Source organism: Polypterus senegalus, chromosome 14 (genome assembly GCF_016835505.1).
Source record: "Polypterus senegalus isolate Bchr_013 chromosome 14, ASM1683550v1, whole genome shotgun sequence".
NCBI lineage: Eukaryota > Metazoa > Chordata > Cladistia > Polypteriformes > Polypteridae > Polypterus > Polypterus senegalus.
Window position 1 is genome coordinate 30,870,831 of NC_053167.1, and position 26,895 is coordinate 30,897,725.

Genomic DNA, 26,895 nt, shown 5'->3' on the forward strand with positions numbered 1-26,895 from the left:
GCGTATATTACAATAAAAATGACAGAATATTCCAATTCTGCATTCAAACTACAGTTAGTAGAATATTCCGCAGAATAACCAAGGGACCAGTCACTGCTCTGCAAAGATGCAACACATAGAATATGATATGGTGAAGTTGACAGCAGATGAACACAAACTGTATTCTTGTAACAAATGTACTGTGCCGACAAAGTACTCATACACAAGGGTGTGTTTTTTTTTAAGCATGGGGTCAAACACATCACCCCCAAAAAACCTGAAAAGTTAATACGGTACACAATGCTTAATACAACTCAATTAGCACATTTATTCAGCACATTTCAGAAAAAAAAAATCCTTCAGTCAAGCTGGAGAACAGAAGAGTTTTATTGGCAGGAGCAAGTTTTAAATTATTTCCTCGTACATGCACCTTTGTTTACCCCATTAGAGAAAAAAAAAAATTAAATCTTTATTTCAGCTTGATACACTGGTTTTGTTCTGTGTAATCAGCAAAGCACTTAATACAAAACAATACACAAAAAAGCAAAAATCCACAGCATGGGGAGGAGGGTTTCCTGCCACTATGAAATGCAGAATCGGTAATATACAATTTTATGTACAAACACTTGCCATTGCATTTTGCAGTTTAATCATTAAGATTCAGAGGGGTACAGGTTACTATAAAGATTAAAAATATTATAAAAAATACCTATTGTCCATATCCAATATTTGAAGAAACCTATATTTCCGACTTCCGATTTTATCAGCTGTGCTTTGGGATGTTGGAAGCTCGACTGTACTAGTCAATTATGTCACAGTAGCCAATTAAACACATTTCACATTTTATTAAGGGACTTGCTTGAGGTTGTACAGCAGTTGGAACAGTTTAAATTTGATTATATCAAAATATTTTGGAAACAAATGCAGTTGACAAAAAAAAAATGCAAACAAAGATCACCTTGCAAAAAATTCAAGTCATTAAAACAAAAAAAATCCCCTTCACATGGTTTGTACAAACAATTCATACCATCGTCTCAGTACTATATACAATGTGTTAACATGATCCATCTGCAAAGTAAATTCACAATTCTGCATTTTCTTGTACCCATCCTTAGAGTGGCATCATACCTAGAGGTAGAGAGACAGACACATTGAACCAAAGAGTATTGTACTACATAGCAGTTACTAAACCATTAAGTGCAGAGCTTTGGTTCAATATATGTTTGATTTGATAAAGTATAAGCCAACTGAGAAGTTTGGAAACCTCTCCCAAAAGAGAACTATTTGAAAATGCAAAGGAAGTTTATTTTAATATTGCATTCTGATTCTGCCTTCAGTTATTCTCTTTCCAGTCTCTCTCTCAAGTTCTTAACACAAAGTATGCAGACTTGTGGAAAAACCTTAAGTTTACCATTTACTTTGTTAATGGTTATTGTTATATTGTTAGTTATTTATCCATACATCTTCACTGTTCTTACAATTAGAAAAATTGTAGGCAGGTTATGAATACTTGTTAACGCATCAAATGTATGCCATAATGTATAAAACACAGGTGTTAATGTGTTCAGATTTTTTTTTTTTTTTAATGGCTTCCCTGAAAAAGGTCAGTCAGCATAACTTCCTTGATTCATGGCACTGGAGAGAGGCAATGTGTTGCAGGTCCTTAAGCACAAGCAAGAATTTTATATTCTGTGCAAACCAAACATTTAAGCATTTTTGAAAATTGTACAAAGTAGGTCTTTACATAATGTCCTACTCATATGATCTGAAAATCTGCTTTAAAAGAAATTCTGTACTAATTTGAGGCTTTCTTAAAAATATCCACAATTTAAAAAACACTGGATGGTATCTAAATTCATATTTGAGTAAAATGACTTGCAAGGTTCACTCAATTAGACTTACCAGTAAAGCTTACAAATTTTATAATTGTTGGCCATTTTAAGATGGATGTCTTAATCCTACTTGCATCTTGTAAGAATGAGGGCCAGTACCCTCCAGGATCCACACCACATTACACACCAATACTAAAAATTAATACATTTTATTTCACGTATGTCTGTTTACTATTTACCTAGTTTGAACAACCACTCCAGGTGCACCCTCTGAACTAAAGTAATTTTCCATAAGAGTATTAGTGTTTATAAACTTTAGTATTTGGCAGCCATGGCGTTTCTCAAGGTTCTCTCCACAGGAATTCAGAAAAACTGAATTAAACATACAGAGCAAGCCAAGTACATATATTTGATTTTCTAAATGAACAATTTCACAAGACAGGGAACAGATTGTATTTTAATTGTTTACCATGGTGCTGAAAAACCTAATGCGACTACTAGATGACAGTATGCTTTAACAAACCTTTGTCCGATATGCCATCCTTTTCCAGAGCTTCCATCGAGACTTCAATCTAAAATCTGAACACTTCAGTGTAGCACAATTCTCGCAGTTCAAAGTCAGCCCTTATCCTACCTCATGCAGTTTTCAAACACACAATCCATATTCATATAATGGGTTGGGGGGAGAAGCCAATATTAAACCAACCTAAAATTGTAGAGAAGTGTCAGCTAGCTCAGTATTGGTTATCTTGTTCACATTCGACTGCCTAGGTCTCATTTTAAGATCAAGATATTCCCAGGGCCATTTTTCCACACTCGTGATGTTGGGAATCATTAGCCAGGTGATTTGAATGTGCTTAACTGCAAAGTTACACTAAAATCAAACCTAAGTACTAACCTTGTACTATATGCATACTAGTTTAATCTATAATTCTTCCACTTCCCACTTTGGAAACTGAAGGTCTTTGTCCTATTCCTCTTCCTCTTCCACCCTGAAGGCTGCCACGAAATCCTCTACCACGAAAAAGCTTTCCAGGAACCCCAAAGGTTTCCACATTTAGTTTTTTCTCCTCTGCCCAAGTTATTCTCCTACAGAAGAATGGGAGAAGTGAAGGGAGTGGATAAAATATCCTAGGAAAGGGTGAAGAAAAAACAAAGGAACCTTCCCCAATATTAAAGTTACAAAATGTTTCACAGGGGGGAAAAAACTCATTAAGTTGCATTAAAACAGAATAGTGCCTGAAAATAGTTATGTTAAAACAAACCTTGAAAGCTCAGATGAAATGTTGTCAAAAAAACATTTGGTTTTATCATAGTAGCATTTTGGTCCAAGAGGATCTTCATCAACTGTCCGTACACTGTTCTGGGTCTCTAATCCAAGGTCTTTCATTTCATCTGCATCACCCTTTTCAGCCTGGTTACCTACAACAAAATTAGGAGTGAAATGCTAAGGGGTCTTTTCAGTGCCCTTACAAAAAAAAAACCCACCACACATGCAAGCAGCACTCAGGTGCCTACAATTTCTATTCAAGATGCAATACATTACAGCACGGGCATGCACCAATGGTTAGAGAAAACAAACCCCATAACTAGCTCAGTGGTGTCCAGTCTGTCTTGGTAACCAGTATGGCTGCAGGTTTTGGTTTCAACTTTTTTCATACCAAGAATCACTACATCTTTAAATTTCCTAATTTTAAATTAGTCTGAATTTCAAGAAAAAAAAAAATGTATCAAACCTTTTAGCTTTTAACTTATCACTTTCCTATTAGTTTCTGTGAAGTTTGTTTAATTGTATCCCAATAATGAAAGTGTTAAATGGAGATCATTCATTTTTTTATCATCATTCATTCCAGTTGTCCATATGCAAGTTATGCAAGCCCCTATTTACAGGTGACCATGATAGGGAGTCTGGCACTTAGTATCTGCAGCCTTTCAGTAGCCAGTTTTTGCCCTGCGGTCTATTCCACTTAAGTGTTATTAATAAAGTTGGATGCCAATAAGGAAAACACTATTCAGAAAAACTGCTCAAGAAAAGTGACAGGATATTTTTCCCATAGTGAATTTAAAACTAAAGACCAAGTTTATGAATGTAAAGCCCACATTACTACACTTTTCTCAATGCAGATTTAAAAGAAAAAGTAGCTAAACAGGTGAACAATTAGAGGTAAAAATGACATTGCAAAACTGGTTAGAACAAAAACCTGCAGCCACACAACCTGCCCACCACTGCCATAGTCTTTCCACTAATTACACAATCATACACAAATTATACTAATATCAACTTTCAATAAGGGGACAGATCTGGGGCAGAGTCAAGAAATAAAATATCATTATCAAAGTATGAAGCCAAAATCTATAGAGGTTGGGAGCATGGTCTGATAGTGCATTGCTGCACCTGCCACATGGAAAATCACCTGGATTGGGACCAGAGTACAGCAGGTGACACCTCAGCACCACAATGCAAAAGTGTGAGTCACCCTGGGGGCTGGAATACTAATCTTGCCACCAATTCCAAGTTTTCCCTGTAAGTTGGAAGACCTGCTTGCAGGGCTGGATGCAGATTAACATACCCAGTAGAGGGCAATTTGCAAGTTGAGGGTCTTGCTCAGGGACACTAACAGAATTGAATCACTATTGGCATTTACAGGATTCAAACTAGCAACCTACCGATTGCCAGCACAGATCCCTAGCCTCACAGCCACCACTCCACTTTACAGGTTCAACAAAAAGCACTACACCTGGTAAATTCAAAACTATTTATCAGTGATAATGAAGGTAGCACAATGATACAGTTGGTAGCACTGCCACTTCGGATCCAGTGCCTCAAGGTCAAATCCCTTACTGTCAGCATTCACATGGTGTGTGGGTTTTGCTCCAGACACAATGGAGCCCGATTGCTGAAATATACTAAAAAAAGGTATACTTTTCTGCTGAAAGTTCTAAGGCACCTGTTGGGCACAATACAATCAACCATAAACGAGCAGACCATACATCTGGACTCCAGATTAAAGCAGTTTTGATATTTGTTTACGTATCCCAAGGACACAGCCAAAACAAAACTTAAGTTTTTAAAAACAAAAAAGGTCTTAAGTGATCCAGCCAAGGCCAGACTATTTGGTGAACATACAACTACAGATCAAAAGCTCTCATGTAACACAAACAGATTTAATAAAAAAATAAAACCCACTGTAAAGGCAAAACACAAAGTCCCAGACTGCAAATGTGCAAAGACAAAGGCAAGACAACTCAAATTGGTTTGTCCAAAACATTTAACCATTAAGTACTACTTCTGGGATGAAGCAAAATTTCTCCCCATTTTTTATTTTTTTAATATGAAACAAAAATGCTCATACACATTTCATTCACAAACTATTCACCCCAAACAAAAAAATTGTTGCAGCCTTACACCAAAAAAATCATTTTTTGCTTCATCAAGCAACACTTAAATACCCTACTACAATGACATAGCAAACACATATTCTGAAAACTTATTAAAACTAAAAATCACATTGACAAGTAATCAGACTCTTTGCTCAGTACTTTGTTAATGCACCTTTGGCAGCAATACAGCCTGGAGGAGTCTTAGGCATGACGATACAAGCCACGTACACCTGAATTTGGGGATTATATTCCACTCTTCTCTGTACATCCTCTCCAGCTCTGTTAGATTGGATGAAGATGGTCAATGGATGGCAATTTTTAGGTCTCTCAATTGGGCTCAAGTCCAGGCTCTTTTTGGGCAATTCAAAGAGCATTCATGCAGTTGACCCTAAGCCACTCCGACTGTATTTAGGTTTACTGCCCTGATGAAGGTGAACCTTAAGCCCAGAGCCCTCTTAAGCAGGAACCTCTTTGCTCTGTTCCGCTTTCCCTCAACTCATACTAGTCTCCCAGTTCCAGCTGCTGAAAATAAAACCCCAGAGCATGCTGCCACCACCACCCTTCTTAACTGCTAAATTGGTATTAATTGTAAAGTATTGTAGTGGCTGTCCTTATGGAAACTTCTCCCACCTCCACAAAAAGGTTGTCTCGTGCTCAGCCAGAGAGACTTCAGATTCTTGGCCACCACTCTTAGCAAGGCCCTTCACCAATTGCTCAGTTTGGCTGGGCAGCCAGCTCTATAAAGAGTTGTGGTTCCAAATTTCTTCCAATAGGGAGGCCACTGTACCTTTAGGAACCTTAAATGTAACATGAATTTTGCAGCCTTCCCTAGATCTATGCTCCAACTCAATCCTGACCCAATGCTCTACAAACCGTTTCTTCAACCTCAACTAGGTTTTTTGCTCTGATAGAAATTGTCAAATGTCATCAATTGACTTTACCACACACCAGATTTTAAGTATTATAGCAAGGGGCCTGAACACTTGTGTCAATGTGTGTTTATTTATTTATTTATTTTTTTTAAAAACATGCAAAATTAAAATGTTTTAGCTTAGTCATACTGGGTATTGTGTTTAAATTAAATTTTTCCTGTATCGAAATACTACTAAAAAAAAAAAAAAAAAAAAAAAAATAGTTGGTGGCTAAAACTGTAAACTGTTTAGGGCGAGGTACAGATACCTTCAAGACACCATAGTCTGTTAAAACTCTGACATGTGAGTCAGCATTAAATCTTCTGGGAGAGCTATTCAAATCCGAAGCACACCTTTTACATCAACTTTGCTCTGTAGCTCCTTGTCTACATCTTCCTTATTAAACTGGGCATTTGCACTTTCAAAATCAAAATCATCCTCAAATTGAATGGAAGCAGTCTTCACATTTGACACCAGGATTTGACCTTTCCATCTATTGCGGAATCTTCGGTTTGCTGAAAAGAAAATAATTTTAGAATTACTGCACCACATAAATGCATGTGTTAGTATCCCATATTCACGAGACCAAATTCAAATGACACTGTACATTTGTCTTACAAAATATTCCAATTTCAACAACCAAACACTTCATTCTTACATGATTAATTATTGTAAATCTTACTCAGTAGATGACTTGCATAGCTTCCAGGAGAGACAGCAAAATATACAATTTGTCTAAAATACACCCACACAACACCACCACACAAAAACCAATCTGAATATACAAGCTCCCAATCTTCCAGGGAACTGACTCCTGTATATCTGTAAAGACATGTTACAGCAAATAGTTAATGCAGATAGTTAACATGCATAAGCTGCAAATGAAATATTGCTATGTACTTAAGCAGCAAGCAGAGCTACTATCCTTGCATACACATTAAAGATCTAATCAATTTAGCATAAGCAGGAATATGTCCACAAGATGGAGTTATCAGCTACTTACACCAATTCTGATTTGGTAAAGTTGACTGTGGAACCCATATACAACCAGGAAAGAAAACTAATTAAGCAGCAATTATTTACAGTCAGTTATTTTCTTGAAGCTATGCATCCCTCCTCCTTTAGCCTACACACACACACACATATAATCCTTCTGATATCTAGACATGTTGATCTATAAATGGCTGTGAGCAAACCAAAATAAATTTCAGAAGCAGTTTGCAATTAATGATATTAGAAATAACATAGTACATCTCCCCAACACTAAGGATCCTCCTAAACCCCAGCATTCTGTTATAAACAAATTAAACTTTCACTAGGATAGATTTACCTGATTTACAAAAAAACTCAATTAAAACCCTCCACCTGCGTCCTTGACCCAATACCAACAAATTTCAAAGTAGTATCAGGCATGCTAATTGATAATGTTCTTGACAAAAATTCATCATTAGATACAGGGGTCTTCCTAGACGGTCTTAAGACTACTGTAGTTAAACCCCTACTTAAACAATCTCGACCCCTCGTCTCTTAAATTTTAGACACATCTCTAACCTGCCTTTAAGTAAAGTTCTGGAGAAGGCAGTCATTATGCAGTTAAATGACCACCTAAACAAACATGCTATTCTTGATAAATTTCAGTCCGGTAGTAGAACAAATCACAGCACAGAAACTGCACTTGTTAAAGTAGTAAATGATTTGCAGGTGAATGCAGACAGAGGCCATTTATCTGTTCTCATCCACTTAGATCCGAGTGCTGCATTTGACACCATTGATCATAATATTCTTAGATATCGCCTTAGTCAATGGGTGGGCCTCTCTGGCAGGGTCTTAAATTGGTTTGAATCCTACCGACAGGAGAAAATTCTTTGTTAGTTGTGGTAATTACAACTCAAATACACAGGATATCAGATATGGTGTTCCACAAGGCTCTATCTTGGGTCCGCTGTTTTTCTCAATCTATATGCTTCCATTAGGTCAGATTATCTCAGGGCACAACGTGAGCTACCACAGCTATGCTTCTCAATAGCACCTGATGACCCCGATTCTCTTGATTCACTAGCACAATGTCTGACTTGTATCTCAGAATGGATGAATAGTAACTTTCTCAAGTTAAAGTGAAAACTGAAATCTTAGTGATTGGCAATAATGGATACAATGAGGCTATTAGAAATAAACTGGATACATTAGGATTAAAAAAGTCAAGACGGAGGTAAAAAGCTTAGGGGTAATTGACTGTAATCCGAATTTTAAATCACATATTAATCAGACCACTAGGACAGCATTTTTTCACTTAAGAAACATAGCTAAAGTTAGACCTCTTATATCACTGAAAGATGCTGAGAAATTACTTCACGCGTTTGTTTTCAGTCGACTAGATTACTTTAACGCACTCCTTTCAGGACTACCCAAAAAAGAAATCATTTGCAACTAGTGCAGAATGCAGCTGCTAGAATCCTAACTAGGAAAAGAAAATCCGAGCACATTTCTCCAGTTTTGATGTCACTACACTGGTTACCTGTGTCATTCAGGATTGACTTTAAAATTCTGCTTATGGTTTACAAAGCCTTAAATAATCTCGCCCCCATCATATATCGGAATGTCTGACACCTTATATTCCAAATCGTAACCTTGGATCCTCAAATGAGCATCTCCTTAGAATTCCAAGAACAAAACTTAAGTGGTGAGGCTGCCTTCTGTTATGCACCCGAAATAGCCTGCCAATAGGAATTTGCCAGGCTGATACGGTGGAGCACTTTAAAACACTGCTGAACACACATTACTTTAACATGGCCTTTTCATAACTTCACTAACTTAATCCTGATACTCTATGTTCAATCATAACTATTCATGGTGGCTCTAAAATCCGTACTGACCCCTACTCGCTCTTCAGTTTCAGCCTGCGCCACCACCACCTACTCAAAGTATCATGATGCTCCAACAATGGATGGTTTAAAAGCCAGAAGTCTAAGCAACCATCATCAAGCCCTTCCGTAAATCTAAAGAGGACTGTTTCATTTATGTTGGGAAGAATGCCCAGAGGGGACTGGGCAGTCTAATGGTCTGGAATCCCTACATATTTTATTTTTTTCACCAGCCGTCTGGTGTTTTTTTTTGGTTTTTCTGTCCACCCTGGCCATTGGACCTTATTCTTATTCTATGTTAATTAATGTCTTATTTTAATTTCTTATTTTGTCTTATTTTTCTTTTCTTCATTATGTAAAGCACTTTGAGCTATTTTTTGTATGAAAATGTGCTATATAAATAAATGTTGCAGTTCAAATAAATGTTTGATAAAGCTGCTGTATTCAGGCTAGACACATCTGAAACCATCAACTGGACACCATTATATATTTGTCTGCCCTTACTATTGAATAAATGTAAAATGAAGTCTGTGCTACTCCATGATACCATACCATATTTGTTGAGCGCTTAAAAACACAGCATTACAATTGACCGAAGCGCTGTACAGTTACAACAAGCAGGACTAAAAGCAAAATATTAAAAACAAACATTAAGAGAGAATTAAAACAGAGATACTAAAAACAGGTCAGGGGACCAAATAAAATAGAAAATAGCAAAAGGCAAGTGGAAAATGAAACAGGTTAAGAATTAAAAGCCAATGTGAAGAAGCGTTTTTAGGCGAGATTTGAATGTGGTGACTGAAGCGGCTTGCCTAACCACTAAGGGCAGGGAGTTCCAGAGCCTGGGTGCAGAGACGGAGAAAGCCCTTTCACCACGAGCTTTAAAACGTGCCTTGGGAACGGTTAGGAGCAGCTGATCTGCAGATCTAAGAACACGAGGGGGATTGTGACAATGGAGCAAGACACTCAAATAGGCAGGGGCTAGACCGTTTAATGCCTTATAGGTGAGGAGGAGAATCTTAAAATCGATTCTGAACCCAACCGGCAGCCAGTGTAGGGTTTTTAAAATCGGTGAAATGTGTTGGATTCTGCTACTTCCAGTTAGAAGCCTTGCAGCCGCATTTTGAGCCAGTTGGAGTCTAGAAAGAGTGGCTTTACTGATACCAAAAAGGCAGGAATTATAGTCAAGCCGGGACCTAATGAATGCATGGATTACTGATTCCAGGAGGTGGTTAGACAGAATAGGCTTGAGTTTGGCAATTCGCCTTAGATGGAAAAAGCAGGATTTTACTGTGCTGTTGACTTGAGCATCCATTTTCAGTAACGTACCCATTTTGATTCCAAGATTGGAGACAGACGAAGTTACTGGAATGGGAAGAGAAACAAGGCCAAGGGGTGGAGCCTGTTTGCAGTCGGGACTAAAAACAATGACCTCTGTTTTTGAATCGTTTAGGTGAAGGAAGTTTACAGCCAGCCAGTCCTGAAGAGGTTTGGTGGAGTCAGTTGGCTTGAGGGAGAAATAAATTTGGCAGTCATCAGCATATAGGTGATATGAAATTGCATGTTTTCTAAAAAAATGCACCTAAAGGCAGGATGTAGATTGAAAAAAAAGTAGTGGCTCTAAAATGGAACCCTGGGGGACCCCACATGGGAGTGGGGCGGATTCAGATTAAAAATCGTCTAGCATGACTCAGAGTCCTGTTGCAGAAATATGACCTGAACCAGTCGAGGGCTAAGCCAGATACACCAGCCCAGGATTCGAGTCGGGAGATCATGAGGTCGTGGTCGATTGTGTCGAAAGCAGCAGATAAGTCGAGAAGAACCATAACCACGTGGAGTCCCGAGTCCAATGCCAAAAGGATGTCATTTAGGACACGTAAATGCGCGGTTTCTGCGCTGTGTTGGGGCCTAAAGCCTGACTAAAAAAGATCCATTACCTGATGGTCCTGTAGGTGAGGAGTTAATTGCTCATAAACTACTTTTTCTAGTATTTTTGACAAGAAAGGTAGTTTGGAGATTGGAAGATTGGAAAGAACGGCAGGGTCAAGATCAGGTTTTTTCACAATTGGATGTACAACTGTGTGTTTGAAAGCACGAGGAACTATAGCCAAGGATAGACTACTAGTTATGATCTTTAGGACATCATATCGAATCACAGGAAACATCTTTCAGCTGATGGAAAATTCCATATACCCAATGTTAGATGCATAGTGTTGGCATAACCATACAGCTATCCTGGTCTTATCTGTATTTCATCTTTAACAGGAAGTGCTACTACACACAATTTAAAAAACAAGCTACCTCAGGGAAAGAAAAAAAACCAAACATTTGGACGAGTTATACTCATTTATCTAGATGCATTACTTTCTACCCTGAAAAGAGAAACTAGTGTCAATTTGTGCACATCACCCTTCTGCATGCAGTTTGCTGTACAGAGAGTTTGTGCCTTCACAATGTTAGTTTGCATCATAGGCCAGTATGGCGTGAATGTTTGACAAAGGAAGTTATTTCTGCCAGTCTGGTAAAAACAAGTGCCCAGCTATTAAAAAGATGGCTAAATTGCAACAGTAAACTTCAGAATCAAAATATTACACTGCTGTAGCAACTTGACACATGAATTTGGGGGCACAGTACATCCTTTATGTGCCGAGGGCCTGAAAGAACTAGTTTAACCAGTACTTCCATGTGGTGGAAGCATGCAATGCCCCTGGCACCTCTGGGAATTATTCAATGGTAAACTCAAAAGAATGTATTAGAGTCTACTAGTCGGCCACTCAACCACCAGGAGGCAGTAAAATACTGCCTGTTTAAGGAAAGGATCAACTGAATGTCCATCTAGAAAATGTGGACTTTAAGGGTAAACCAAAGGCTCTGTGCAAGGGCCACACAGTTCTAGCCTAGTGTTTAAGGACCAAAAGTGCTGCTCTTGACCCCAGAAGTTACCCTGGGAAAATTATATAAATCCAACTCACAGACAGAGGCATGTTAAGATTCAGAGGCCAGGATGAGAAGAGGGGAAGTGCTCATTACTATTTTTGAAGTAGATAGAAATGCAAGATATGGCACATGTGAGAAAGTGACAAAAATCATAAGAGGCTAGAGTTTGTGTTTAGCAGAGAAACTGAACACACAAGCAAAAGAGGGATTAATTTTTAGTGAATATTTGGTCTGTTTAGCATCACTGTGAACCTTTTACACTGGTTAATCAAAAAAGATGTATGCAACTCAGTGGTGCTAAGTCAGTACAGAAGATGGTAACAAAAGGAAATAGCAACAGTCCTTAAGTTCAGTCTTAATGCATCGACCAAATAAGACTAAACAAAAACCCAATAATTTGGTTACATTTGTAGCTATGCAATTCTTGTGGTTACAGATTTGTGATTGCGTTTCAGAGGTTCTTTACAAAGGGACAAGAGTTAAATAGTAATATGCTATTGCTATGTGTCCCTTTATATCTATCTGCTAAAGGACTGCTATTCAGCAGCAGGACAGAATTAATGTACTGCCAATATAAGCATCCTTTTCGTAGTGCATACATATATACTGCAATTGTGCAAGTACACCAAAACTAAAAATTGTACTATTGAGCATAATGTCCAACTCACACAATGCTATTGTGACGTATATAACCAGATACAAGCGTACTATTCTAATGTATACACATTAACAGGCAACACTGTTGCCAAAATATATTGTATATTCATTAGTACATCTACTTTGATTTTTCAATTAGTTTTTTTATTATTTTTTTTTTTTTTTTAAAAAGTCTAGCAGTAGGTCTACAATACAAATTTTGTAATTAGTATATTGCAAATATCAATTCTACTGCAGTAACACTGGCAACCTATAAAACAACCTCAATTTTATGTTCTATATCTATCTCTCTCTATATTTTATTTTTTTATATATATATATATATATATATATACTACACTTACCAACATAAGAAAAAAACACTTGTCAGATGGAAAGGAAATGTGCACTATACTACAAACTACTGCAACTAGACACAGCATAATGTAAAAATCTGTAAATGTTTGGACTAGAATTGCCTACCAACTTATGTCCCAAACAGGTCTAGCATAGAACCTGTACTATAAAACCATGTTAAGAAAATGGACGGATTTCAATTTGTCATGAAAGGCGGATTTTTAGAAATGTACGTAAAATAGCATAGGTAAAAAAATTGCAGTTTTTAGATATGTTGTAAAACCATTTCAAGCCATCAAAAGTTCCATAGTTTAAATAGTCCTTAAAGGCAAACTACACATCCTTTCACTTCTCTGGATTTCAACCATCCATTTTTAGAAAACATGAATCTTCTAAAGTAGGTTTGCTTTCTGTAGATAAAAATGAGGTTTAAAGTGAAAAAATTATTAAAGTTCTACTCCGCTTCTTTAACTCTCCTAAACTTTGTTGGTTAACCATTACTATTGGAAGCCAAGAATGTAATACAATCACTTTCTCCACACAGCATATTTACCCAAATGCAAAGCCCCTGCCTAGTGTTACAGCAGACAGCTGTCACTCAACCCCAATCTTTATCAAATTGTACACAAAATCCTAACCAAAACTTGTAGCATGTAATTAACTCAGCTGTCACCCACTGCACTTATGGGGGTTTGGAGACGAAAATCAGCTTATGGATGAAAATACATCACTTACTGCAGAAAGCTCAAGAAAATGTACATCAATACCAGGTGCTGGTTTTTGAGATTATATATAATGTACCTGTGCAACAAGCTCTTATGTTTCGAAACAATTTGCTAATATATTCTGAAATGGCCATAAAGGGAAATGGAGAGAAAAAAATAAAAATTCAGTATTAGTAAGAGCCACCCTAATTTTGGCATTTCACAAGAAATGTATTTCCTTCATGAAGTAGTACACAACAAAAATAGCTGTGTGAAATGTGAATAGTAATGCATGCTTCAATATACATTTTTAAAGTCAAATTGATTGTAACAGAAGTTTGCAATGTTTCACCTTTCAGATCACTAAGAATTTAAAAAAAAAAAAATTCACAATCACTGCACTTTAAAATGGTAAAGATACCCCACATGCTTCTGTTTGATAGTTGTCATTTTTAACCTTCTGGGAGTAGCTCTTAGAAGGCCAGAGCCACCAGTAAAGAATCCTTCTATATAAATGCGGTTGGGATTGTCCTTCTGTCCCATGAGTGCTACGCAGACGCAGAGTTTCACCCACGCCCCATCCATTTTGCAATGTACGATGGGATTTGTAGTTTCGTTATTCCAGATAAAAGATGATTTTCTACTCCGGACTGTGCGATATCTTTTCTTACTATATAAAAGCAGTTGGGATTGTCCTTCCGTCCCGTGAGTGGAAAGCGTAGCGGTATTCCACTTATCACAGACTTGCAGCTTGCGGTACGAAGCGACAGGTGAGCAGAGTTCTGGTGCTCTCATCGTTCCCTTGCTTTTGTGCGCGATGCGCTGGAAAAATAAACAAAATTATGTCTCTGGAAATAATGTTGGAGTACAAATGCCTCACCGCATAGTAAATATCAGGGGGGTTCAAAAGGGCAACCTCAATATTGAAAAAAAGTTTAAATTTCATCACAAAAACAGAAACTACGAGTATTAAAGTAATACCGCTCAAAAGCAATAGTATAACCAAATTAATGAGTTTGTATAAAATATCAAATTGATCTACATATTGAATTGCCTTAAGTGGTCAACTTAAGTCGGTCGCCTTAAAAGGCGGGTCAGCCTAGTATTAAAAAAATGTATGATCAGCAACCTTGAAACAAAATGATAATTCGCATGCATATATGACTAATCCATATTTGTTCAAAATGTTGTGTAAAGGAGCAACTTTAGTCCCATTGTATCCTATTAGGGGGGTTTCAAATTGTAACCATAATTTTAAAAGCATATCCACACACAGTGAAAACAAAAAGGATGTCACAGTAATTGGTGCTGCTGCCGCCTCAGAACTTCAGCACCCTTGGTTCCAATCCAAACTGTGTGATGTTTGGATATTCACTACTTAAAAATGTGCATGCACAGCTAATTGGTGACTAAACTGGTTCAGTATTATGTCAGTCAAAATCTTACTAGTAAATTTACTTATACCAGATCAGCAGACAGGAGAACAAATTCAGGTAAAATTGCTTATATGACAATGTTTTGTACTCAAGAAAATTCTGTACTCCGTACCTTGGGATCCTCAACTCATTTTAATGCAAGTCTTTCACAGGATACAAAATTAAAATTTTGAATATTGGATGCTCCTCAAATATTCCTGTATCTTCCTTAGGAAACAGGATCATGAATCACAGTATTGCAATATGAGTTAACCATGGTCAATCCACTCAAATTTAAAGACATTTACTTGGCAATATGTAGGGCTACAATTCATTAGAGTAATGGAGTAAAAACATTAAATCATTATCATCGCTACTCCTCAGCAATCAGTGGAAGGCTCCTCTAAATATCAGATAAAAATGCTCCAGTTCACCTAACAGGCCTAAATGTTAAGATAGTATTTTTACAGGAGACTCACTTTAGTAAGAACCAGTTTCGATTGCAAAGACAATGGATTGGCCTCATTTTTCACTCCAACTATACAAAGAAAACTAGAGGTGTGGGAATCTTAATACATTAAACAACTGCATCTATAGAATCGATAATCCTGAAAGGATGTATATCATGATGGGTAATTTATTCAAATCTAAAAGTAATTTTGATGAAAACATTTACACACCTAAATGTGGAGGATTGATATCTTATTCAAAACATTTGTCAATTCCTAATATGACCACTCAAAATTATAATGGCTGCAGACTGGGTTTTATATCCACACTTGGATAGATTAACTACAGTGGTGGTAACCTCTAATGCTGCAAAGACCATCATAATTTACAGATCATAACTTCACCCATGGAGATAATTAAACTGAATATTCCTCCTCACTAGCACATCATAGTTACTCAAGAAAAGATTATTTCTTTATCAAAAATTTAAGCCCCACTAGCAAATCTTGCAAGTACAACACTATTGTTCTCTGATCATGCAACTCTGATCTCAATGCTTGAAAAATCACAATGTCCTACACACTCATTTCATAGCTGGCATCTTAACAGAAGATTTGTATGGATGGGAATTCTGCAAAGTTATGGTTTTTAATGAACAGACAAAGAATCTTCAGAGGTTCTCAGCAGAAATATTTTGTGCAAACTCTGAAGGCATTTAACAGGACAATTTTTCATCTCTCTCTCTCCCCCCCCCCCAAAAAAAAAAAAAAACAGGAGACAAGCAGCATTAGAATTAATATCTAAAATATCCAGAACAGATCAAGAATATACCAGATCTCCAAGTGAGGAACTTTATAGGAAAAGACCAGCTCCACAATCAGAATTAGACCTCTTAAAAGGAACAGAGCAACCCCTCTTTAAATCATATTACTATGATCATAGACAGAAGGGTAATAAGATCATAGCTCAAAAAATCCACAAGCAGGAGGTTTGCAATGCAATATGAGAAATTACCAATGCAGATGAAGAATCACCGCCCATAAAAATATAACCCACACTTTTAGGGAGTACTACAAGTCCTTGCATTCCACAAAGGGCACAATCTAAGGAGTCTGACAATACAAATAGCATAAATCTTAATCCAGAGAAACTGGACAAACCCAACATCCTGAGCAACTGGACGCTACAAATTCATTCCAAAGTAGGAAAGCAGCAGCCTCTGATTGCAACCCAGTGGAATTTTATTAAAAAAAAAATAAGTTCAACCAAGTTAGCTCCACTATTATTAGCGACTAATTTCTACCTCAAACCTTGAAAAGTATTAGTCTTTCCAAAGAAAATTAAGAAATTACAATGTGCATCATACAGACCAATTTCACATCTGAAAAATGTTGATACTCTGCAAAGTTCTAGCTAGAAGGATTGAGAAAGTGATTCCTTCTGTAACACTGCTCAACATGCACTTTGCTTGCGGGGAGTCTTTCACCTCTACTTCAACAGGTTTCACTTGCAGACTCCAAATCTGAAAACTGTTTTCGTCCAACACGTCCCGTTTTTTTAGTGATGTTCCAGGTTTTGGACAACTAGGGCGACTTAACAGTAAAGGCAGACAACCATTTTGATAAATACCGGTAATTCCACTAGGGATGCCATTGAGATCAAAATTTGCCACGCGTTACTAACAGCTGAGAGTGGTTTACCTTGTCATTATTACATTTTATTTAAAAATTTAATTTTTAATTAGCAGAACAAATATTTGTTACCGATTACCAGGTCTAATAGGACTCTAAAGCATAATGACACAACTCAGACATGACAGTGCAGTAGGTAGAGGTTTTACTGTTAAACATTGCATTTCAGGACATTGTTCGTTAGATTCACCATTACTTTGAAAATTGTGTCAAGGAGATGGACAGAAACAGCGATGCTTTCAGCATTTAAGAAATAAGTTCGGTCTTGAGAAAAGTGAAGCCAAAATTAAGGAAGGCGTTTGTTCCTGAAATCCGTGAACTAATGCTTGACGAGAAGTTCAGAAAGAAACTGAAGCCAACTGAATCCACAGCATGGGAAGCATTCGTGCGGGTTGTCCAGAATTTTCTTGGCAGTCACAGAGCAGAGTATTATGCTGAGCTGGTAGAGAACTTGCTGAAAGCATATCCGCTTATAGGAGCCAGAAAGTCACTGAAGATGCATATTTTTCATTCTCATCTTGACTTCATTCCACCAAGTCTGGTCAATGTCAGCGATGAGTATAGGGAAAGATTTCATCAAGATATAATGGTGATGGAAAACTGATTTTGGGGGGAAATTCACTCTGAGCATGATGGGCGACTACTGCTGGTTCTTGCAAAGAGAGACAGATGTGCAGTACAAGTGCAAAAGCGAGTGCCTCCAACATTTTTGGAGATGCTGACCTCACTTATATTGAGGTAAATTGACAAATACACTTTAACGTGTCTCTGGTATCTTCTGGTTTGTTTTCAGAATAAACACATCAAAACAATTTTGGTGGGATATAGTCCAAACTCCAGATATCGCGTTGATATATATTGATATTCAAAAGTGTCAAAACGTCAATGTTGTGTATTTCAGAAACCTGATGTGCCGTCTTAATTCCAATTTCATATATGAAATCAGTGTTATGAAAAAAAAAAAAAAAACTTAAGAGCTGCTCTGAAGTTCCCAGTAGCAAACAAAAAATTTTTTGTAGACCAGTGTAATACAAGGCCAAACCAATTTATTAAAGCTTCAAGGGTTCAAACATCTGTTGAACGCAATATCCATCCATCCATTATCCAACCCGATATATTCTAACTACAAGGTCATGGGGGTCTGCTGGACCCAATCCCAGCCAACACCAGGCACAAGGCAGGAAACAAACTGAATACCCTGTCTCTCTACGTTGATTCAAGAACTTGGGAGAGCTTCACAAGGAGTTGAACAAGGCTAGTGTCAGTATATCAAGAGCCACCATACACATCTCTTCTGGAAAGGAGCTACAACTGTGGAATTCTTAATATCAAGCCAGTCCTGAACCAAAGAAATCAGAAGGGCCTTACTTGGGCCAAGGGTAGGAAACCTGGACTGTTGCTCAGTGATCCACACTCAGATTAAAGTTAATTTTACATTTCATTTGGAAATCAAAGGCTCTAGAGTCTGGACAAAGAGTGCAGAGGTACAGAATCCAAAGGCCAGTGTGAAGGGATCCACAGTCTGATGATTTAACATGTAATCTGTTGGTGTAGGCCCACTGAATTCTCAAACCCAAAGTCAACACAGCCACCTACCACAAGATTTTAGGGCATTTCATGTTTCCATCTGCTGACAAGCTTCATGGAGACACAAATTTCATTTCCAGTAGGACTTGGCACATGCCCATAGCACCAAAACTACTACCAAATGGTTTTCTGACCATGGTATTACTGTGCTTGATTAGCTATCAAGCTCTCCAGGTCTGAACCCTGTACAGAATCTACAGAGTATCAAGAGAAAGATCACACAACCAACCCAAAATACTGACTGGATGAAGGCCGCTATCAAAGTAACCTGGGCTTCAGTAACAGCTGATTGCCTCCATGCCACACTGCATTGACAATAATTCATGGAAAAGGAACCTCAACAAAGTATTAACCATTTAAATGAACACACTTTTCATATACACACACACACAATATTTAAATACAGGACAAGTAGTCAATGCCTACTTGAACTACCTGGGAAAAATTAGTACGGAGTAACTGATTAACCACTCAAAATTGTTTGTGGCAGTAATTGGTTCCCAACAATTCCTAGGCACAGAAAGTCTCATGTCTGTGATGGCTTCTGGCAATTCATTAATTACTTGAAAGCAGTGTCTCATCTATTCAAATACCTTTTCTGATTAAAAAACAAAATTTAAGAGTCAGTTAAAACCCTGAAATACAAAGGACTAGTTTCCAGTGGTTATGCAACCTCAAGATTTAAATTCTGCACAAATTGGTTTCCTAATAGCTAGCCATAGTCATCTGACACCAAAGCCCCTTTTGACATTTTTGTATTTCATCTTCCCTAGTTTACTTTCTAAACTTTACATATTGCAAAAATGCCTCAATTACTCATTTATTCCCATGTAACAAGATACATGTATTAAAAAAAGGTTTTTGGCTATAACACTTGCAGAGCTGAGTGGTTATTTACCTGTGCAATATGGCCTATACAAATATTCATTTTGGAATGGTCAGAGAGAAATTTCTCTTGATAGTTCATACAGGACCTGCAAGTCCTTCATAGTCAAATAATTTTACCAGCATATCAAATGCATCAGTACTCAGATGAACAACTTGTTTATAAAGCTTTGGTAGATAAAAGCCAAAAAAAAAAAAAACTTTGCAATGGTCTGGTAATACAATGAGTAATATGTATATTTGCAGTATTAAAAACTAAATTGCTACCCTGTACAGCATATTTGGAGAATTAAAATCACATCTATGACCATTCAATGTTTGTCCTGGTGACAGGCATGGAAGGCTAACCAAACTACCATATCTTCAGGAAGTATCTTGTAAGCAATACTTGGGAATTTACAGGATCTACCACGCCTATCAAGAGATGCACCTCCTTTAATCTCTGCCCCTCAGCTGTGTCCAGTTAACTTTCAGTAGGAAGTGAAATTCTCAACACATCGAAATAAAATTCCCTGCTTCATCCAAAAAACAGTTTCATTGGTCAGACTATATTGCCAGGCTTCTCATACAGAAACTGAGCAACTCTGCACAGGATCCCCATTTTGACTGCTTTACTCAGGATACAATTTAAATATCTGCATTACAACCTACAGGTAAAGATCACAAAAACAGGAGTGTAGGAATACTTAAAACCTCTGAGATCTTTGTTCTGCTTGCCACTGTTTTTCATTTGAACATTCACAAAATTACTGCCAAATCATTTTATTAAATCTTATGATCACCTCTTCCATCACATGAGGATAATTTCACCACATTCTCTTGGAGCAGCTTTGCTCTTACCCTCCGTAATCACATTCATGACAGATTTTTAAAAAATGCTTCCCACTGTCAAATGAAGTAAATCATTTGTTACACTGATATGAGAAAGTATTGGTGGAAAATAGTTCTGAATTTGGTGCTGGCCACGAATTGTGAAAAAATGTGGGGAAAAAAAAAAATTAGACCAGGTAATCAATTTGTAAAACTGATAAATAATAAAGCATGATCAAACATCAATTAAAAATTTGGGTTTGGCAAGGTCAAATCTAAATATTCTGACACAAGGAATGTGTCGACAGCTAGTAATAGGGAAGATTGAAATAAGCATTCTAATAAATTTACCTGGCCTTCGCCTCTGTGGTCTTCGGTTCTCATTATTTGAAGTCTGATCTTTTTCAGCTGAATCTGGAGTAACTGTGCCTATCGCAGGGAAAATAAATCATAACTTAGTAACAGGTGCTAAAACTTCTTACTTCAGCCATGTCCACTTATTTAGTGATGATGCAGATATTTTCATAAAATATAAATTCAAGTAAAGCAATACATAAGTTCTACTGTGCACATTGCTTAAAAAGAAAAAATCTGGTTCTAATTAAGGACATTCACAATATTTGATTTTGTTTTTATCAGATCTTTTTTGGTAACTGAACCAGACTGAAACATTTAAAACAATTGGTTCACTAATTCATGACTCAAAAGCACTGCACCCAACTTCTACCCTGAAGCCGATCTTCCTGACCAGGTTGCAGAGAGGCTCCACCAAGGTCTCTGCTTTGCTGGGGGAGCGATTTTTTAATAGAGGTGTTCTCTACTGGAGCAGTCTGAACAGCCTGTTCTACCATAGGCTCCCTCCTCACAGGAAGGTTGTGAAGTCCTACACAAAAAAAAAAAAAAAATCCTAGAATTACTTACGATACTAATGGCAGCAAGAATTATGGATCTCCTAAGCTAGTTGCTCTAGGTCTGTGCAAGACAGGAATTATTTATTTATTTACTTATTTTTTTTTTTTTTTTAAATACAACTTCTGATCCCACAAAGGTACTTCTCACACACACATTATCACAGAGCTTGGAAACTGTACCACTCCCAAACTTTGAACTCACATCTGCAGTATACAATTTAATAATGTTTAACATGCAAAGTCAATGCCATCACTGAACAGACTTGCATTAAACAGCAATTCTACATGTCAAAACTAATCAAACTATAATGCAAAAGTCACTTGCAGACTTGCAATAAATAAAAATAAAATGCAAATGTGTCTTGGCTCCAAAATACAGAAAGTTTTTTTATTGCTTTAATATTTTAGAATGTGGTTGGCTATAATATAGCTAGTGTAGCATATCTGCTTACTGTACAAGACCTATAATCACGGATTTAATGCTATTGTATATATTGTATTTTAGCCAAAATTTTCGCCCTTACAACATTCCAATGCATTTCATTGCCCCTCTCCACAAGACTTACTAACCAAAACAAAATCAAGTAAACTGGCCATTCCAAATAAGACCCTGTATACTCTTCATAAAGCAAAGCTTCTATCAACCAGAACCATGGCATGAAAAGCATTACCAAGCCAGATTCATACAGAAATATAAAAGTTGCCCATTACATCAAGACATGCATTTTCCATATTCATGACTGAAAGTATATTAAAATGACAAATAAAGGATTATTCCTTTGTTTGCCAAAATTCACCTTCTAAAAAGAATTTTGGCCTACCATATGCTAAAGGTGAAAGGGACAATTTTTGGGAAAAATCAATTCTTCATACCCCCACCAATTCAAACAAACTGAATATCCTTTGCAAGGACATGTGCACATGCAAAAACAAGTCTAACTGCATAGTAGAAAGTCTTGGGTTTTCCCATTACTGGTATTTCACACAATATGCAAGAATATTTGTTGCATGAAAATTACTTTTCATACTACTTAGGACATTTACTTACCTAGCCCTAGTGCAGCAGCATACTGTTGATTCAACAGGGAACTGGCAGCCAAGTGACTATAAGAAGGCATTCCCCGGTAGGGGCTATAGGAAACAGAGGGCTGATGAGACAAAGAACTGCCTAAAGAAGACTGAAGAGAGGAAAATTGTATACTAGGGGTTGTTAGGAGAGTTTGACAAATATTTAAGACAGACATGGTGCACAGTTTAAAGCAGAAGCATGTGCAAAATTTAGGCAACATAACCAACTTATTTAAACATAGTACAGGAGATATATTTTTCAACTTCTACAATTAAGTCTTTCAAGTATCAGTGATGGAACAAACCTCAGTTTTCAAAACAGATTAATCATTTGTCAGGAAAGTCCGTGTTCGATTTTGTGGTCATTAGAGAAGATCAGAGTCGCACATGACAAAATGAGGATGGGGACATTGTCTTTAAATAATGCTATTTGTGCAATGCAGCAAAAGCTTAATGATCAATTCTGAAAAGTATGAGGACTGCTTAAATTAATGCACAGAAAATGGTTATATTTGAAAGTAGCAGTGTTCTAGTTTTGAAAGATTAAACAGGTAGGAATGGCATGAAGTGGACCAAGCACAGTACAGTGAAATAAAATGTATCAACACAAAAAAAATCATATAGGTCTGTGGCTGCCCTTATACCAAGCCTAAATCAACCCAAAATTTCATTAAATTGACCTGTGCTCTAGTATTTTCAAAACTCACATGCAAGACATACCTGAACAATTGCAGGATCATGAGCCAAGCCATGAAGAGGTTTAGGAGGCTCACAGACAGTAATGTCTTTGATGTCACTTCCACGAAATATTATATATTCAAATATCTCATCTCTTGGAGGTACCGGTCTTTCTGTGGGACGTCCTTCGGTCCCAAAAGATCTAACTATCAACACAAAACACCATGGCATTACTTGTAGTAACACACACATGAAAGCAATTAACTTGTCCTAAACGTGGTTAAAAGATACACAGGCAGGAATAATCTGTATCAAGTTAGCACAAAATGTTGATTTTTGTGTTGTCTAAAATGAGTGATTTTCAGAACATTTTAGAATATACACATATCGATGTACAATATATACAAAAAATTAAAACCTCTAAAACGTCCTTTTGTCTACATTTCTCTTTATAGAGCAATATCAAGTAAGCCTAATCCAAAATGAAATTAAACTCTAGTATACATTGGCTCTAGACAACTTCTTGCTGTTAATGGAGAAAATTTAAGTACCTGCAAACAAGTTCAATCAAGTGTAAATATCTACAATTCAGAATTTCTATCTACATAGCCCCAAACTGAACTGCTGTCGATTCCTATAACCGTGCTAAATCAATCCCCGTACAGAGATCGAATGACAAACACTTTTTTTCCCCCTTCAAACTATATGCAAATCCGTTTCACCTTACATCACTGGATCATGCTTCTCACTTATTTCACCACGAACACTTCTTGAATTACCCACAAGATTTTAAAGAAACTAGGTTAACAAAACGGGTTGGTGTAACAGTACAGGAAACTTCTGAAAAATCGTATTAATCTTTAATCATAGCATCTAATGTTGAAATGACAATTTATGTTAGTTTGAAATTGGTGCATACTTTTTTTCTCGTCAAAATACGAAATTTCTAATTTATAAAACTACACTTGGACGATTCAAAACTACTGGACAGCTCCAATAACTTGTATGTAGCGTAGAAATGCATTTGAAAACATTCCGATTAGATACCAATGCTCTTTAGAGGTTTCAGGGATTTAAAAAAAAAATCCTGGAACACATTTAAGAGTCATCCTTTATCATAATTGTCCAGGTTAGGATCGTTTTGTGAAGCTGGTGCACGTTTTGATTACTTGAAATATAACTGCAGAGATCAAAAACCGTGATGAGCACGAGATATTTAAATCCTAATTTAAAAAAAAAAACAAAAAAAAAACCTACATGTCACACACGATCCCGACTTAAATAACGAACAATAAACCTACCATTTCAAGCCCTTCTCTTTTTTAAGACTTCGGCACACATCGTAAAAGAGGTGACATCTCATTATTCGACGATTAGACGCCATTGCCTCTTTAAGACAATTAAACGACAGGTTAAAGAACGAACAACCAAACAAACGTATGCCACCTGCGAGGTGTTTCACATCAACAACCACATAGGTTAATAAAATAATAAACTTGACGATGTATTCCATTACGATACTGGCTCAAGCTTTTCTTAATCGGGTCAATTTTTCCTTAAGTAAAAAAAAAAAAAACTCAGCGCGGGTTACTGAATGACGGAGAGTGCGGGAGATGAAGCTGCTACACGTGGCCACTTTGGCGCGTTCATATGTTTATACGGAAGGGTGAAAGACTCGACAACGCGAAATATGAAGATATGCAATTATTCATTATTCTACATACAAACAATAATGGGCGGGCTTGCAGGCAGGTAAATGATTAAGTATTTAATACTACAACAGGAGTATTTTATATATTCCAAATGAATAACTCAACCCAGAGACGTTTTTGTAAGGGTCTCACCTTTAGCTAAAGCAACTGTTGAGTTGTCCGTATCGATGGTGTATAAGATGCCTTCATAACGAATCTGAGCTTTGGATATTAGACTGATTTTACTGCCGATATAAGGAATCCCAGAACTCATTGCTGCCTTCTTTAGCAACTAAGAACCTCTCCTAGTTTCCTTCTTACATTCACCACTTAGTTCACCTTGACAGACTCGGTAACAACTCCCTTACGAAGCAATTATATAGAATGAAGAAAGTGGGCGGGGCTAATAGTTGTCAATCATGAAGGACACGTTAAGAAAGTAGTACACATGGGGCAAATGTAGAAGAGATAAAAGCCAATGCTAACATTTGACTTTCTTTATTATCATTATTATTAATCAGTTCGTTTCGTTAGAAAATATGTTTTTATTATATTGCCAATGCAAAACGTCCGATTGAAAAACTGGAAAAAGTTGTTACGTCAATGGTTTGCTTTAAACTACTGATGGGGTAATACTAAAAAAAAATGGGAAAAAATATTCCAGAGGCATATACTTGCAATACTTTCGCAAACTTACATTTTGAACGTTGCCATAGTCGCAGGAGTAGTGGTGGGCAGCAATAGCCAAATACTTCTCCTGAGGCTCACGCCAGCTGGTCTATCTTGGGTTGTGGGTTTCTCTGCAAGTTTTAAGTAGGAGTACTGATGCTTATTTTTTTAATGAAATGAAAATTTGTATTTTCAGTAAAACAAAAAAATACCAAAAATGAAAACACATGCTTTAAGTGGTTTGAGCCTTTATTTTCATATTGAACAGAAGTGATACGTTTAGTAGTAAAGCATTACTAACTTGTTTGTGCTTCCATTTAAATTATTTTAGCGGTCCCAAATCTTTTTAACTTATCAAATTACAAAATGTAGAATGTCCCATTTTCACAATTATAAAGTTTTAAAATTTAATTGCAATAAATTGTCTCACCTTCTTATTAAATATTACTTATTATATTCCTTGTAAAATTTTGATATGAACATCTTAAGCACTGAAATTTTTACTGAAATTAAATACAGACAAGACCTGTTACGCTTTTTTTTTCTGTACCAGATATGGAAATTTGTTTATCTGTATCCATCTTCCATAACAGCTTATCCAGCACAAGGTTGTGTTGTTGAGCAGAAGACAGAAACCAGCACTTACAGACACCAGTCCATTCCAGGACTCACTCATACTGGGCCAATGTTATTGACCTTAGCAGTACTTGTGTACTAAACAGACAGCATGACAAAGGAAAACAGAAGTGTTTTGACGAATTCATAACATTTATTGGGATAAAAAATATATAGAAATTTACAGAAATTGGAATATACTGTAATAGAAATACATATGTACAGTACAGGCCAAAAGTTTGGACACACCTCCTCATTCAATGTGTTTTCTTTACTTTCATGACCATTTACAGCACTCCATCACTCTCCTTCTTGGTCAAATAGCCCTTACACAGCCTGGAGGTGTGTTTGGGGTCATTGTCCTGTTGAAAAATAAATGATCGTCCAACTAACCTGACTTCTGCACAACACAACTGCTGGTCCCAACCCCATTGATAAAGCAAGAAATTCCACTAAATAACCCTGATAAGGCACACCTGTGAAGTGAAAACCATTTCAGGTGACTACCTGTTGAAGCTCATCGAGAGAATGCCAAGAGAGTGCAAAGCAGTAATCAGAGCAAAGGGTGGCTATTTTGAAGAAACTAGAATATAAAGCATGTTTTCAGTTATTTCACCTTTTTTTGTTAAGTACATACTGTAACTACACGTGTTCATTCATAGTTTTGATGCCTTCAGTGAGAATCTACCAATGTAAATTGTCATGAAAATAAAGAAAACACATTAAATGAGGAGATGCGTCCAAACTTTTGGCCTGTACTGTACAATTGGAACTTATTACGTTTCAGTTTTGAGGCCAATGTCCATCTATTGCATTGAACACCAATT

General features: G+C 36.9%; 1 protein-coding gene across 3 annotated transcripts; it reads right to left on the reverse strand.

Annotated features, from left to right (window-relative positions):
- Window positions 1-337: 337 nt before the first annotated feature.
- lsm14b (LSM family member 14B) lies at window positions 338-25,147 on the reverse strand. 3 transcript variants are annotated; one of them, XM_039734448.1, is made up of 9 exons: window positions 24,938-25,147; window positions 23,136-23,299; window positions 22,396-22,525; window positions 21,164-21,319; window positions 20,788-20,865; window positions 6,457-6,618; window positions 3,077-3,233; window positions 2,710-2,900; window positions 338-1,107 (listed from the first exon to the last, which is right to left on the reverse strand). In XM_039734448.1, exons 1-8 carry the CDS (start codon window positions 25,056-25,058, stop codon window positions 2,732-2,734), a joined length of 1,137 nt encoding a protein of 378 aa, XP_039590382.1. In that variant the 5' UTR covers window positions 25,059-25,147; the 3' UTR covers window positions 338-1,107; window positions 2,710-2,731. The 3 variants fall into 3 exon arrangements, with proteins under 3 accessions (XP_039590382.1, XP_039590383.1, XP_039590381.1); XM_039734449.1 differs by having other exon boundaries at window positions 339-1,107; window positions 21,185-21,319; XM_039734447.1 differs by having other exon boundaries at window positions 340-1,107; window positions 21,158-21,319.
- Window positions 25,148-26,895: the final 1,748 nt, after the last annotated feature.